The following is a 13,083-nucleotide window of genomic DNA, read 5'->3' on the forward strand; positions in this document are numbered from 1 at the left end:
ATAGTTAGTAACATACTTTTATGGTACTTTTATTTTACTCGAGAATGTCCATTTTGTTATACTTTATACTTCTACATCTCAATGGCAAATGTATTTTTTACTCAACTACAGCTTTAGTTACATTTTGGAAGTTAGTTACTTTTTTATGGCTCTTACTCTTGTATCTGTACACGTGTCTGTAGGCAAGGGTCAATGGGTCATACTCAGACAGACAGACATACAAAGTCACTTATTAATGGAGGCAGTTGGCACTGCTCAAAAATTGGAGTACCCACCTCTGGAGAGAGTGAGAGAAAGAGAGGAGTGAAGTCTCATAGATTAGCTTGCCCATGGGAGGAAATTCCTGGTTTGGTAAACAGTGGCTGTGTGCGCTGCACTGTGCAGCACAGGAAGTGAGCTAGAGAACAGAGGTGAACAGTCAGTCAGTCTGTCAGTCAAACAGTAAAACGTACTTTGTCGTGCGACGTCGTGTGTGTGTGTGTGTGTGTGTGTGTGTGTGTGTGTGTGTGTGTGTGTGTGTGTGTGTGTGTGTGTGTGTGTGTGTGTGTGTGAGTGTGTGTGAGAGAGAGAGAGGGGCAGCTATGTGGAACAGTGTGTTGGTAGGATACTGTTCTCCCTGCCCCACTTTCTCCATCTCAAAGCATCACAATTTTATTTCCTCTCTCCCTCCCCCCCCCCCCCCTCCCTCTCTCTCTCTCTCTCTCTCTCTCTCTCTCAGGCTTCACTATTGCTTACTACAGTATACTACACAAAGAGTGTTAATATAACTCAGAGAGTGTACAAATGTCCTTATGGAAATGTAAGGCTCCACAAAATAGACACGTCTACTTTATATTATTTACAGTACTGTACCTCCAAAAGTTCATTAGATAGTGCAAGCCCTGATGTTCTTCTGGCAGCATGCCTGCTCTTAAACAGGTTGGAGGTTGGGACAAACCAAGCACAATCACAGTAAAGGCCTTTTCAGACAGTATTTACATGGGCGCGGACGGTCCTGTGACAACAGGAAAACCAATTGGCCCCTGATCTCATCTACAATTACATACTGTTTTTCAAACTTATTTTCAATAAATACAATTCAATGAACTAAAAAACATTGCATGGATGCACCTGGGACGTATATCCTCAGTGATGTATCCCAAGGTCCTCGGGGTCACAACATCATACCCCTCACTCAGGTGACCCAGCCGGGGTAATTAAGTCCCGACCTACCCTCCATCAGTCCCATTAGGGAAAAACCAGGGACACACAATCAGGGACACAAACTACTCTGCCAGTACTTTTTTTTTGTTATCAATGTTTTTGTATGCGAGATCTATTATGATGTGGATAGCAGCTTTAACAAAACATACTCTCCCCCTAGGCCTTCGGCCTGGTGGAGACAATGAACTAGCCTCACCCTATGAACTAAGTAACCCATATAGTCTTGAACTACTCACTGGCTACAATGAAAATCAGAGTAGCCTCAATGTCACTATTGACACGCACGCACGCACACGCGCGCACACACGCACACACGCACGCACACACACACACACACACACACACACACACACACACACACACACACACACACACACACACACACACACACACACACACACACACACACACACACACACACACACACACACACACACACACACACACACACACACACACACACACACACCACATAGGGTGGAGTACTCAGTGGTGTATTATGGTTTGCACTCTTGCACTCTGATTGATTCCACATTTGGAGAGAGCGAGCCTCGTCTCTGCAGCAGGACGGCTTCACAGACCGCGAGGACCAGTCATGTGTCAGACCACTCATCATGTCCATTACAGCTATGAGAGGCTAATAGGATCATGTGCCATATGCCTTAACCCATTTTGACCTGAGATCAGATTTGAAAAATGTCTTTATAGTATCCTGACAGTTTTCTGAAAAAGCTATGCTTCTGTATCAGTCGTTCTTTGATTTTTCAAAAATAGCAGACCTACAAGCTCGTAGCGCGCCACTCGGTGGTGCACTATATGAGCTTGTAGATCTGGTATTTTTCAATAGCTAAAGCATAACATAATGCGAACACCAAAAGGCCCAAAATGGGATAAGGTGACATCATCATCATTTGACTGCATGACGGAAATCGGAAATGACAAAACGTCGTCACAATAAACGTCACTGTGGACTTTGGAGAGATATGAAATGATTAGAATAAGTAACGAAAAACAAAAGTAAACAAACACTGCATGCTAACTAACACCGTCTAAACACGTACGTTTGAAATTCCAGCTCTGTCTCACTCTGCTCATACAGACATATGCTTCCAATTTCATCTCCAGCCGAGTCAGCATATCTGTCCATTCCCTCTATTGTCTACCGTGTGTGCGTGTGCGTGTGCGTGTGTGTGTGCGTGTGCGTGTGTGAGAGAGAGAGAGAGAGAGAGAGAGAATGCGTGGGTGGGTCTGTCTGCATCGGTTTGTGCTCGGGCGGATGTTTGTGTGGATTATATGTGGATAAGTGTTTATCCATACAATACATTCACTACGGAAGTTAGAACAATATGTGTGTGAGATTTAGGTCTTAAGTTTTACTTGAGCTCATAACTATAACATGCTGTGGCTAATGTGTTAGCGCTAAACAAAATATTATTGTGTAATATAACAAATTAACAACTAAAAACATGCCATTTGAAAAGCAAATTCCCTGTCAAATTAGCACAGCTACAAAAAGGGGAGGGGGGAGGATAACATGTCATATACAGTAGGCTACCCGCTAAAATATTGAAAAGGTCAAAAAACTAAGGGCATGATTCTAGTGTTTTACTGTTTCAGTTAGTTATAGCTTTTTTCTAAAGCCTCATTGATATTGTTTGATATCGCTAAAATGGATTTTGACATCTAGTTTTTGAGGGTATACACAGGTTTAAATGTTTGTCTTTCAAAGTTTGTTTAGTAACGCATTGACAATAAAGGGAAAATTTTACGTCATAATGTGTCATTTATGTCATATTGTCTCTTCATTGTTCTACATCACCATTGCATCACCTAATCAACATGAGTTAGACGTTAATGTGTTAGCGCCCCTCACTTCACACGGGTGTGATTTGTATTATTTATTTTAGTTTATCTATAAATGTGTACCAGTATGTCTGTAATCTAGCCGGTATGCAATTCCGTCGGATCACCGGTTGTCCAGAACCAGCACAAAAGCCTCTGCCCGGGCTCTGGACCTGATCACCCCTAGATCTCCATGGAGCTGGCCGGTTCTGACATCACAATGATGCACGACCTTGCCCTTTATTAGCCAATTGATGACACCTGATCACCCCCCAACGGGCACGGTTCTACAGTAACTATGATAACGTGGTTGGCAAGCACCCCCCCCTGACTGATGTTCAAAGTGCCAATACCTCCCCTGGCCAAGGCCAAGGGCAGGTTCCATCTTGATAGAGTGGTAGACTCTGGGTCGAATCGCACAGATACCTCTCTCTACATACTGTAGAACTCACGGAAGGGAATCTGAGGCTTTTCCACAAAGTCAGCTAATACTTTATGCTGGAAATGTGATGCTACTTTCGCTTTTAAATCTCACATATCAGACCAGCCTCTCCTCTTTAGCGTAAATAAAAAGAACGCTTTTGCTACTCACCAAAACAAAGGCGGGTTGTGTCATTAGAAAGCCTACTTTCCTTAGTGGGAGCACTCTGAGCCCCCCCACCACACGTATAAACGGTACTTTTTGGCCAAAAAGGGATTTTGTTAGTTAGCCATGTATTGTGGTCCGTTTTGATTAGCACTCCATTATCACTCTGAAGTTGAACAGGCTACTGCACGTTCCATGTAATGGCAGTTGAACGTAGGTCATGTATATTTACAGTACAATTATCCACCATATTTGGTAGCACTGTAGAAATATGTGTGCTTTATATCTTTCATATTTCTCATTCTGGTTTTGCAAGTGCTTGGTATCCTGCGAGGAATTTAAACACCCGCTGATGAACGCAAGCGTGCCAGAGTTTTTCGTTTTTAAGTGAAAACATTTGGCATTGTGCCAGTCTGGCTATAGTGCGTGTTTAAAGTGTGGGTGTACAGAATTGGCAGTGAGCTAGTCTTAACTACGACGTTGAAGAGTGTTAATGAGCATATTTGGCCTAGAGACCTAAGCCTAACTATATATAGTGCTGGGCTGAGCGTTGTGGACCATGGAGAGAGCGGCTTTGTGAGCTGGCTGGCTGTGGATGGAGAGATGAGGAGAGATGGATGTGTGCGTGTGTGTGTGTGTGTGTGTGTGTGTGTGTGTGTGTGTGTGTGTGTGTGTGTGTGTGTGTGTGTGTGTGTGTGTGTGTGTGTGTGGGAGAGAGAGAGAGAGAGAGAGGGAGTGCAAAGGGGGAATTGGCCACAGTGAGTCAGTTGTGGAATTCCAGGAATGAACATCCAACTCCGGTGTGTGGATGTGAACAGGGTGCTGCCTACTGAGGTGAAACCCCTGGTTGGATCGAGTCACAGGGCTGGGGGGAGGGGGAGGGGGAGGGGGGGGGGGGGGATGCCGTATTGTATGTACCTTTGTTAATCCTACAGGGGAAGTTCAGTTTCAGCTACACCCAGCTGATGACTGCTCATGGGGGGGGGCTATTAGGGGTTAAGTAGTCTCGTGAGCCAAACTGTCCCCCCCCCCCCCCCGCAAATTCGTCCTAATGTGTATCAAAGCCTAGCCTATATGTCACTGCTAACATGGGGGGGGGGGGGACGGACGGACTGGAAAGACATACACATGCATATATATACACAGCAAATACAAATACTGAAATAATGGTTTCTTGGGATGTTGTATTCCTGAGTCAGTGAGCAGAAGGATTTGAATGTTTCTCCATCAAAAAGGTCCGCACAAAATATCACTCCACAACTATGCCATGCCTTAAAAGCTAGATCCAAAGGAACTGGTTGGAATAACGTGTTCCTTCCACGCGCTACGTCCAACCAGGGAAACTCCCCCCTGTCAGGTGTAAAGGAGCAACTTGGACACTCAGGCATGACGGAAGCATGAGTTCAAGTCCGTTGCTCTCCCCTTGTCCCCCATATATGGGGACTAGGTTGGTGGAGGGTGTGTAGAGCCCAGGATCACATTAGATGATTGACACAGGGGTGAAAAATGGGTTACAAAATCGTGGGATAAAAAAAAATATATATATATTTAAAAAATCCCTGTGAGGGCACACTTGGATTGATAGTCAAAGGTAAGAGACCACTAATTTGTTGTAATTTGAAATATTTCCTAAATTGGGTCCAAATTTTAATTGAGCTTTGAATCACATGGATTTAGATTAAAGGTTTGCAGTTTAATGGGCAGTGGAGCCGCCAGTAGAGAGATTGGAGAGACTGGAAGGCTAGATTGCAGTTCCATGTTTGACCAAAGTGGTCCTCTATTTGTAGCAAAGGCCTCCGTCCAGTGTACCAATTTCACAATGTTGGCTGACCACTAGTATTAGAACATAAAATTAGGGAGGCCTAACCCACCCTCATCCTTGGGTCTTTCAAGGCTGGCCTTTTTTATCCGAGAAGGAGCTTTGTTATACGATCGAGCTGGATAAAAAAAAAGATTTTGGAAGATACACAGGTCACTCTTTGTGTTGTCCAAAAGGGGTTTGAAGTAATGACTGTAGAGTGCTTTGTATGAGCTAGTGATCTTTACGCCCAAACATGTAAAGGATTCACGTTCTAATTTTAATGGGAACTGGTTGTAGCCATCTAGTTTGGCTGGATTATTAACTGGGAAAAGTAGGCTTTTGGAGAGGTTTAGTTTATAGCCGGGACTGGCGACCTTCTGATTACCAGAAAGCCTCTACCTACTAAACTGCTGCCTTAGTTTAGTTTAGTACAAATAATGGTTATATTTGTACTGTTAAATTAACACCGTTTTACTTTGTAGGTTCTGTAGGTTCTGATTCTGGTTTCCACTAAATCCCAGAGAAAAGTGTTAATCCACATTGTACATGACTTTGATAGTATAGTTCAGATACTGTTTATTAATGGTGTCTGAGCCCAGCCAGAGTGCTGGCCATATGGTGGAAAAACACATGAAATCGTCATCCTATGTTTAATCCTACTTGTGCTAATCTGAGTCCCATAAGGACAATAAAAACCGGACTTTTTCTGGGCCGCATGAGGAAAAGATTTTTTAATACAAAATGTCCCCAGTGCCGTAGAGATAGACAGTAAAAGATTGTGTGCGTGTGTGTGTGTGTGTGTGTGTGCGTGTGTGCGTGTGTGTTTATGTCCTTTCCAGCTGTAACTTACGGTATACACGGCCTGTAATTAGTGTACTATTCTGTGCCTGGTGCTATATATGTGTATTGCGAGAGGGACGTGTGGTTTGGTGTCTGTGGCACAGTACAGGACCTACAGAAATGGTCGCAAAGATGGCACATCTGCACACCACTGCCTCTGCCATCTTTCTGCGTGTGTGTGTGTGTGTGTGTGTGTGTGTGTGTGTGTGTGTGTGTGTGTGTGTGTGTGTGTGTGTGTGTGTCCACTCTCCATGTCCTCTCGCATGTCCTACAATATTAGACAGAGTGGAGCGAACTGGCTCAAACAGGATCACTCCTGCCCATTTATAAATACACTGCAGGTCTGTAGGGTCCTCTGAATGTGCCACAACTCTACCTTACTTCCAGTGGCAGAAAAGGTACTCCCATTTTCTACTTAATACTACTACTTAGTACTACTACTTAATACCACAATGCAGATTAAAAGTCCAGTATTCAAAATGTACTTGAGTAAAAATAAAATACCTTTTATTCTCAAAAAGTATACAGAATATGGGGCTGAAGACTGAAGTGGTTATTGTATGTTTTGTAAAATACTACAATCTTCAAGGTTACTAGTAACTCAAGTTTTCAAATAAATGTAGTGGGGTAAACGTAGAAGTAAAAAATTGAACTTCCTACATCCGCACCCTTTGACACTCTGTCAGAGGGAAATTGACACTGAGCATGCTGCCACATAATAAACTCTGGCCGTACAGCACGTTGTGTATGTTCGAGTCCCGTTCATGATGACCTTTGCTGCATGTCTCTCCCCTTCTCTCTCTCTCTCTCCATCTTCACTGTAACTATAATAACTGTCAATAAAGGCACAAAAGCCACACAAAAATCTTTAAAAAGAAAATCACACTTTTGAACTGAGTGGTGCCATTCCCAATCCCCCCCCCCCCCCCTCTCTCTCTCATTAGCAGGCAGCAGGCACAGCACTATCTCTGTTTCTGGCGCCCCCTACTGGAACTAATAAGTCATATACTCGTGCTCATGACCACGGCTACACAGATACGCACGGACATTGCTGGTTGTAGGAGTGGTTGCACCACTAAAAAATGTAACTATACACTGAGTTATGAACACACACACACACACACACACACACACACACACACACACACACACACACACACACACACACACACACACACACACACACACACACACACACACACACACACACACACACACACACACACACACACAGGTCATAAAGAATGTGTCTGCTTGCAGTTGGGTCCGCGGAAGGCCTTCCAGTGGAAACAGTGAGTGGTTCTGTTAGGGTGTGGTTCTATATAACAGTCTCTGGACAGGGCTGGGTCCGCTTTCAAACTACCTTCTGGAACTGAAGGAAAATGGAGGGGGAGCTAGAGGTCTGCTATAGTCCAACACATCGTTGAGCTTTAGGTCTGCGAGCCGCTCCACTATAAAGTCCTCTGTCAGGCCCTGATGTTATAGGCATCATTTCAGGAATTTAAATATAACAGTGTTCATTTATCCATTTGTAGCTCAAGAGAGTGTACAAAATACAAATGGAAGTTAAATGAACACTCTGGATCCTTCCGTCTCTCATCCAGAAGAGGCTGCATGTGGTTTTTAGCCAAATGTATGCTCCGTCGCACGGCGGCGCCTGGCGCGCGGCGCGCTGTGAGCCTGCGGGTCGGCTATTTCCGCCGTGCGACACCGTCATGTGACAAAGTATGAATGGGGTTTTAGAGATCTCCCTCAGAAAGACAGTGGTCTGCCTGCCGCTTCCTGCACTTTGAACCCAGGAATGTCAAGAGGAATGTTGCTCATTAAGTCATCTCTACTGCCTAGTCTGTTCCCACTGGGACTTTCTGCATGCATGTGCATCTCTCTCTCTGTGTGTGTGTGTGTGTGTGTGTGTGTATCTAGCCATCATCTATACATCCATCAATCTATGATCTCTTTAGGGTGACTAGCTTTCTGTTCTTTGTCAGTGGTACACACACACACACTTGACCATCTGTGTATGCATGCATGACACAATCACGCACAAAATGCATGTATACAGACACATACAGTATATGCACACACTCGTGTATGTGTGTGCGCGCACACGTGTATGTGTGCACTAGTATCACAAGAGTGTGTGTGTGTTCTCTCACTGTTCTGGTACCTCAGATCTGTCAGCCTGTGTGCCATTCTAGCACATTCTTAACAGTTTCCCAACACAGTCCTCAAATCAGACACACAGAGGCCTTGTACAGTATATGTGATGCCCCAACACTGACCTCAGAACAGCACACACACACACACACACACACACACACACACACACACACACACACACACACACACACACACACACACACACACACACACACACACACACACACACACACACTTTATCTTTACCTGACTTGAACTGAATCTAACAAAGACAACAATTGGCTTCAATTGAACAATCAATTAGATTTCAAATGAAAATGTTCAAACTCAGGTTTTTTCTAATCCAAATCCAAAGGTAATCGAACCAAAAATAGATCTTCTATTTTACGAAAAGTCATCCATAAAGTCATCAAATAAAAAGGCAATGCATTGCTTAAAACAGGGGGTAAAGTATATTCCTCACCTAACCTTCCAGTCAGGAGGCCACAGCAGGTTCCCCTTATTTGTCCAAAAGCTCTGAAGGGATATAGAGCTAAACCCTCAGAAATGTTACTTGATCAAACGTTTATTTCTTCCGGTCACTCACAAACCACCACCAAACACTCTTATTGATACTTAAAATGGAACCCCTGGCTGTCTCACTTCCTGTATTTTTATAGATGTTCCTGGTACCTCACTTCCTGGAACTATTGCTAACATGCTTTTTCCCCACAGCTCCCCCCGTGGTCAAACCTTGTCAACAGAAAATGAATGCCCATGGATGAACTACACAAAACAAAACATATTTCCCGTATACTACATTTCGGAGTAAAATATTCAACCGTATTTTAACCAATATATTCCCTTGTTATCACCCAGTACGGTATGTTGTTTTCTTTCAATACTACACTCAAACCAGGACAGGAAATACATTTCTTCACACATTTATGTGGGTGTGCCACAACATCTGTGTGAATTTAAAAAAAATACTATGATAAGCTAAGATGTACAAGAAAAAATTAAAAATCCTAAAAAACCACTTCCAAACTGGGTAAATCTTTTGTAAGTGGATAACTCAAACGAGCTCTGTGGATGTTTTTTTTTTACAGGAAAATAAATAAAAACAAACCAGATAAATAAACCAAAGTTGTGTGATTGTCTTCCACTATGCTAGTCTGTAGAGCGTGCAGCATCATTCTCAAAGACATATTTGTTTGTGTTGGATGTGGATTTGGGTTGAAATGGGGTTGATATACGTCACCACAGAGGCTATGTCAACATTCTATCTAGAGAAATAAATGGTTCCTTTCAGGTCAGAGGAGAGGGGGGATTGGCCTATCAGAATCAGCTTTATTGTCACATCACGGTTTTACATAGTAAAATTTGTGTTTTGTTTGTTTGTGTTGTTTTGTTTTTGTGCATAGCCTAATAGTGTTGCTATCAAGCAGAAACCTCATATCTCCATATTTCAGATTCGGGTGTGTGTGTGTGTGTGTGTGTGTCTGTCCGTCCGTGTGTCCGTCTGTTACCAGCTCCCTGGATGCCAACGATGAACCTCTGCCCTAAATTCTCCAGAACGGCCTGTTATAGCGCCACCAGCAGACCGACTTTTGAAAAACACATTTTTGGAACAAAATGCCTCAAATAATCCAATTGCCATCCAAGGCGTAAGAAGAAATGGCACTCATTTCACATTGGCCTATTATAGCGCCACCAGGAGGCCACAACCTGACCTGCCCTGGTGGAGACCTGTGCCCAGAGGGGCACTTTATCTAGTTTCAGTGTTAGGTATATTACTTTATATTTGGAATATATTTCTTATTACTTATTACCTTAATTTTAAAGTAATACATATTACTGTCTGAGCAAGAGTAATATATTAATATTACTATTACATATTACTTTTTAAAAATGCTCAAATCGAACAATTAAATATTTAGTATAATTATAAATGATATTGCGTAGACCAGTGACGTATCTACAATAAGGCGATGCAGTAATACAGAAAGATTTTTATAATATATTACAAATTTGTAAGTAATGTATTATATTACAAGTTACCGTATTCTGGTAATATATTATGTAACGGAGTTATTCTGGAGTAACCTATACTAACTTCCGCTGTGATTGGCCGAGCTTTGCATAACGTTTGTAGTAGCTAATTGCCTGTTGGTTACGTAACCAATCTATGTTTTACAATCATTTATAAAGACAAAAAATCCCTTGCAGGGGCAGAAGACCAAACTATTCAAGCGCATATACTTACGCATGATCACAGGGGTAACGTGACATTGTAATTGGCTGACAATATTAGTGGGAGGGGCCTATGTAAGCGACTGCGGCAACCACACTTTTCTAGTTTAATGATAGTCTGGGCTAGACTTTCAGGTTACCAGTGAAAATATAGCCGATCTACAGGCTATTCACATGATTTTGGACGTGTGTGCGCACATGTACTGTAGACTGGCCGTGTGCACATGATGTATGTTACACACACGTCATGTCATATTGGATGTCATATTAGTAATTATTGAACTGTGTTCTTTCCCAGATTCAGCAGCTGGAGGCTCAGGTCATCGATGCAGAGAAACGAGCCTTTACAGCTCACCAGCAGGTAGGATACATATCACTGATACATTACATCACGTGTGTGTGTGTGTGTGTGTGTGTGTGTGTGTGTGTGTGTGTGTGTGTGTGTGTGTGTGTGTGTGCGCGCGCGCCTGCGTGTTCGTCCGTGCGTGAAAGCAACCAAGAATCTAGAACGGAACCAGTTCTATAGAACAACAGTTCTTTTGGTAGAAAAGGGGGCCTGAATGAGCTTGTCGGTGAGGGAATCAGTGAGTGATGAATCAGGTGTGATTGTTTGCAGGTGCAGTGGATGGAGGAGAAGCTGAAGGCTCCAGACGGTGCGTCTGGAGAGAACGAGGTGGGTTTGTTTCGTCGCTGTCAGGACCTGCAGACGCTGGTCCAGGAGAAGGATGAAGCCATCTCCCTGCTAGAACAGCAGCTAGAGGAGCAGGTATATACACCACCATGATCTGACCTGCAAGGGTTCATTTGGTTCCATTTTGTACACTGTCGGACACCGTAAGGGTCCATTTGGTTCCATAACTATCAGTCGTTTAGATGTGTCCGTGAGCACGAGTATGACTATTAGTACCAGTAGGGGCGCTGTTGTGCCAGAAACAGAGAGAGAGAGAGAGAGAGAGTGCTGCACTGTTCCCTGCTAATGAGAGAGAGGGGGGGGGAGGGGAGTTACACCACTCAGTTCACACGGGTGTGATTTTTCATTACCATGTGGTTTCTCAGAAACAGATCCGAATCCAGGATGCCAAGACAGTGGAGGAGAAGGCTGCTAAGATCAAGGAATGGGTGATGCTCAAACTCTCTGAGGTTAGATACATACAGGGTACCCAATCAATCCATCCTTCCTTCCTCCCTCCCTCCCTCCCTCCCTCCCTCCTTCCCTCCCTCCCTCCTTCCTTCCTTCCTTCCTTCCTTCCTGGCCCTGGTACTTTACAGGCAAACAAAATGACCCGCATCACTCTTTTACAAAAGAGTAAACATTGGTTTCATAATTGTCTCAGAATAAGTAAACGGATCAACTCACCACCCATCTGTTCATTTCATGTCGTTCCCTCAGTTTGAGGTGGAGAACGCGTCCTTGAGAGAAACCAACAGAAAACAGGAAGCGGAGATTGTGGAACTGCAGAAACAAGTGCAGGGTAAGAGCCATTCCAGTCCTATAAATATTCAGTAAACAAAATATTATCGGAAGCAGGTTTTTCTGAATATTGTTGGTGGCGGATAGATGCGATTCAAAGATTCAAAGCACAATATTTGTCATTCACTCGTACAGGAACAAGCAACGAAATGTTGGTGTTTGCCACAGACCGTGCTGACAATAACAATACGTAACAACATTATGATCCGAGGAAGATGCGTTTGAGTTAACTGGCCCTATAGAGCGTCGCAGTCCCAGCCCCCTCGAGAGACCCGGAAAAGAAATCCCTGTTCATTTTCCTCATAGACTTTTCTGAAAGTATTTATTTAAAGACGTTTACGCCGCGGACAAAGCCAACTCTTGTCGTGACAAATCATGACAACAAACACAATTTCTCGGGCCAAACAAAGAATTAGAAAGTAGAAAACACTTTCTTTGTTGTTTTTCTTCTTTGTAATTATTTGTTTGGTCCAAAATATTGTGTGTGTTGTCATGATTTGTCACGACAAGAGTTGGCTTCGTACGACGCTTAAAAGGTCTTTAAATAAATACATTTTGAAATGCCTATGGGAAAAATGCATTGGGATTCATTTCCTGGGCCTGGCGTCGTCATGAAAGGGGGCGGGACTATTAGGAGCGCGGTTAAGGTTTTGGACATACAAGGTTTCCTACCTGACACCAACGCTATGTTGTCCCTCCCCAGCATTGGAGCAGAAGCGTGGGGGTGTAGCGGGACCCCCAGCCAGGCCAGGGGAGGCCCAGCGTCTCAGCAGCCTCACCTTTGGCTGTTTCCAGGTGAGGGGGAAGAGTCCCCAGGTCCTGACAGGACCGGAGCCCTCCCAGAGGACCCTCAGCACCCAGCCTGAGGGAGACACAGAGGACGGAGACAAAACTGGTAAGAAATATCCCCTCGGAAGGCACCCATGGATGAACCAGACCTAAGTGTTC

At 43.8% G+C, this 13,083-nt stretch overlaps 1 protein-coding gene across 2 annotated transcripts in view; it reads left to right on the forward strand.

Moving 5' to 3' along the window:
* Positions 1–13,083, forward strand: part of plekhh2 (pleckstrin homology domain containing, family H (with MyTH4 domain) member 2) — a 40,363-nt gene that overhangs the window by 8,334 nt on the left and 18,946 nt on the right. For both annotated transcript variants that reach the window (XM_080782274.1, XM_080782275.1), the window contains exons 3-7: positions 10,963–11,025; positions 11,281–11,430; positions 11,721–11,804; positions 12,055–12,136; positions 12,839–13,030. In XM_080782274.1, the coding sequence (XP_080638400.1) occupies positions 10,963–11,025; positions 11,281–11,430; positions 11,721–11,804; positions 12,055–12,136; positions 12,839–13,030 (571 nt within the window). The remainder of the gene's footprint in view (positions 1–10,962; positions 11,026–11,280; positions 11,431–11,720; positions 11,805–12,054; positions 12,137–12,838; positions 13,031–13,083) is intronic.

This window comes from Protomyctophum bolini (assembly GCF_963924005.1).
Source record: "Protomyctophum bolini genome assembly, chromosome: 14".
NCBI lineage: Eukaryota > Metazoa > Chordata > Actinopteri > Myctophiformes > Myctophidae > Protomyctophum > Protomyctophum bolini.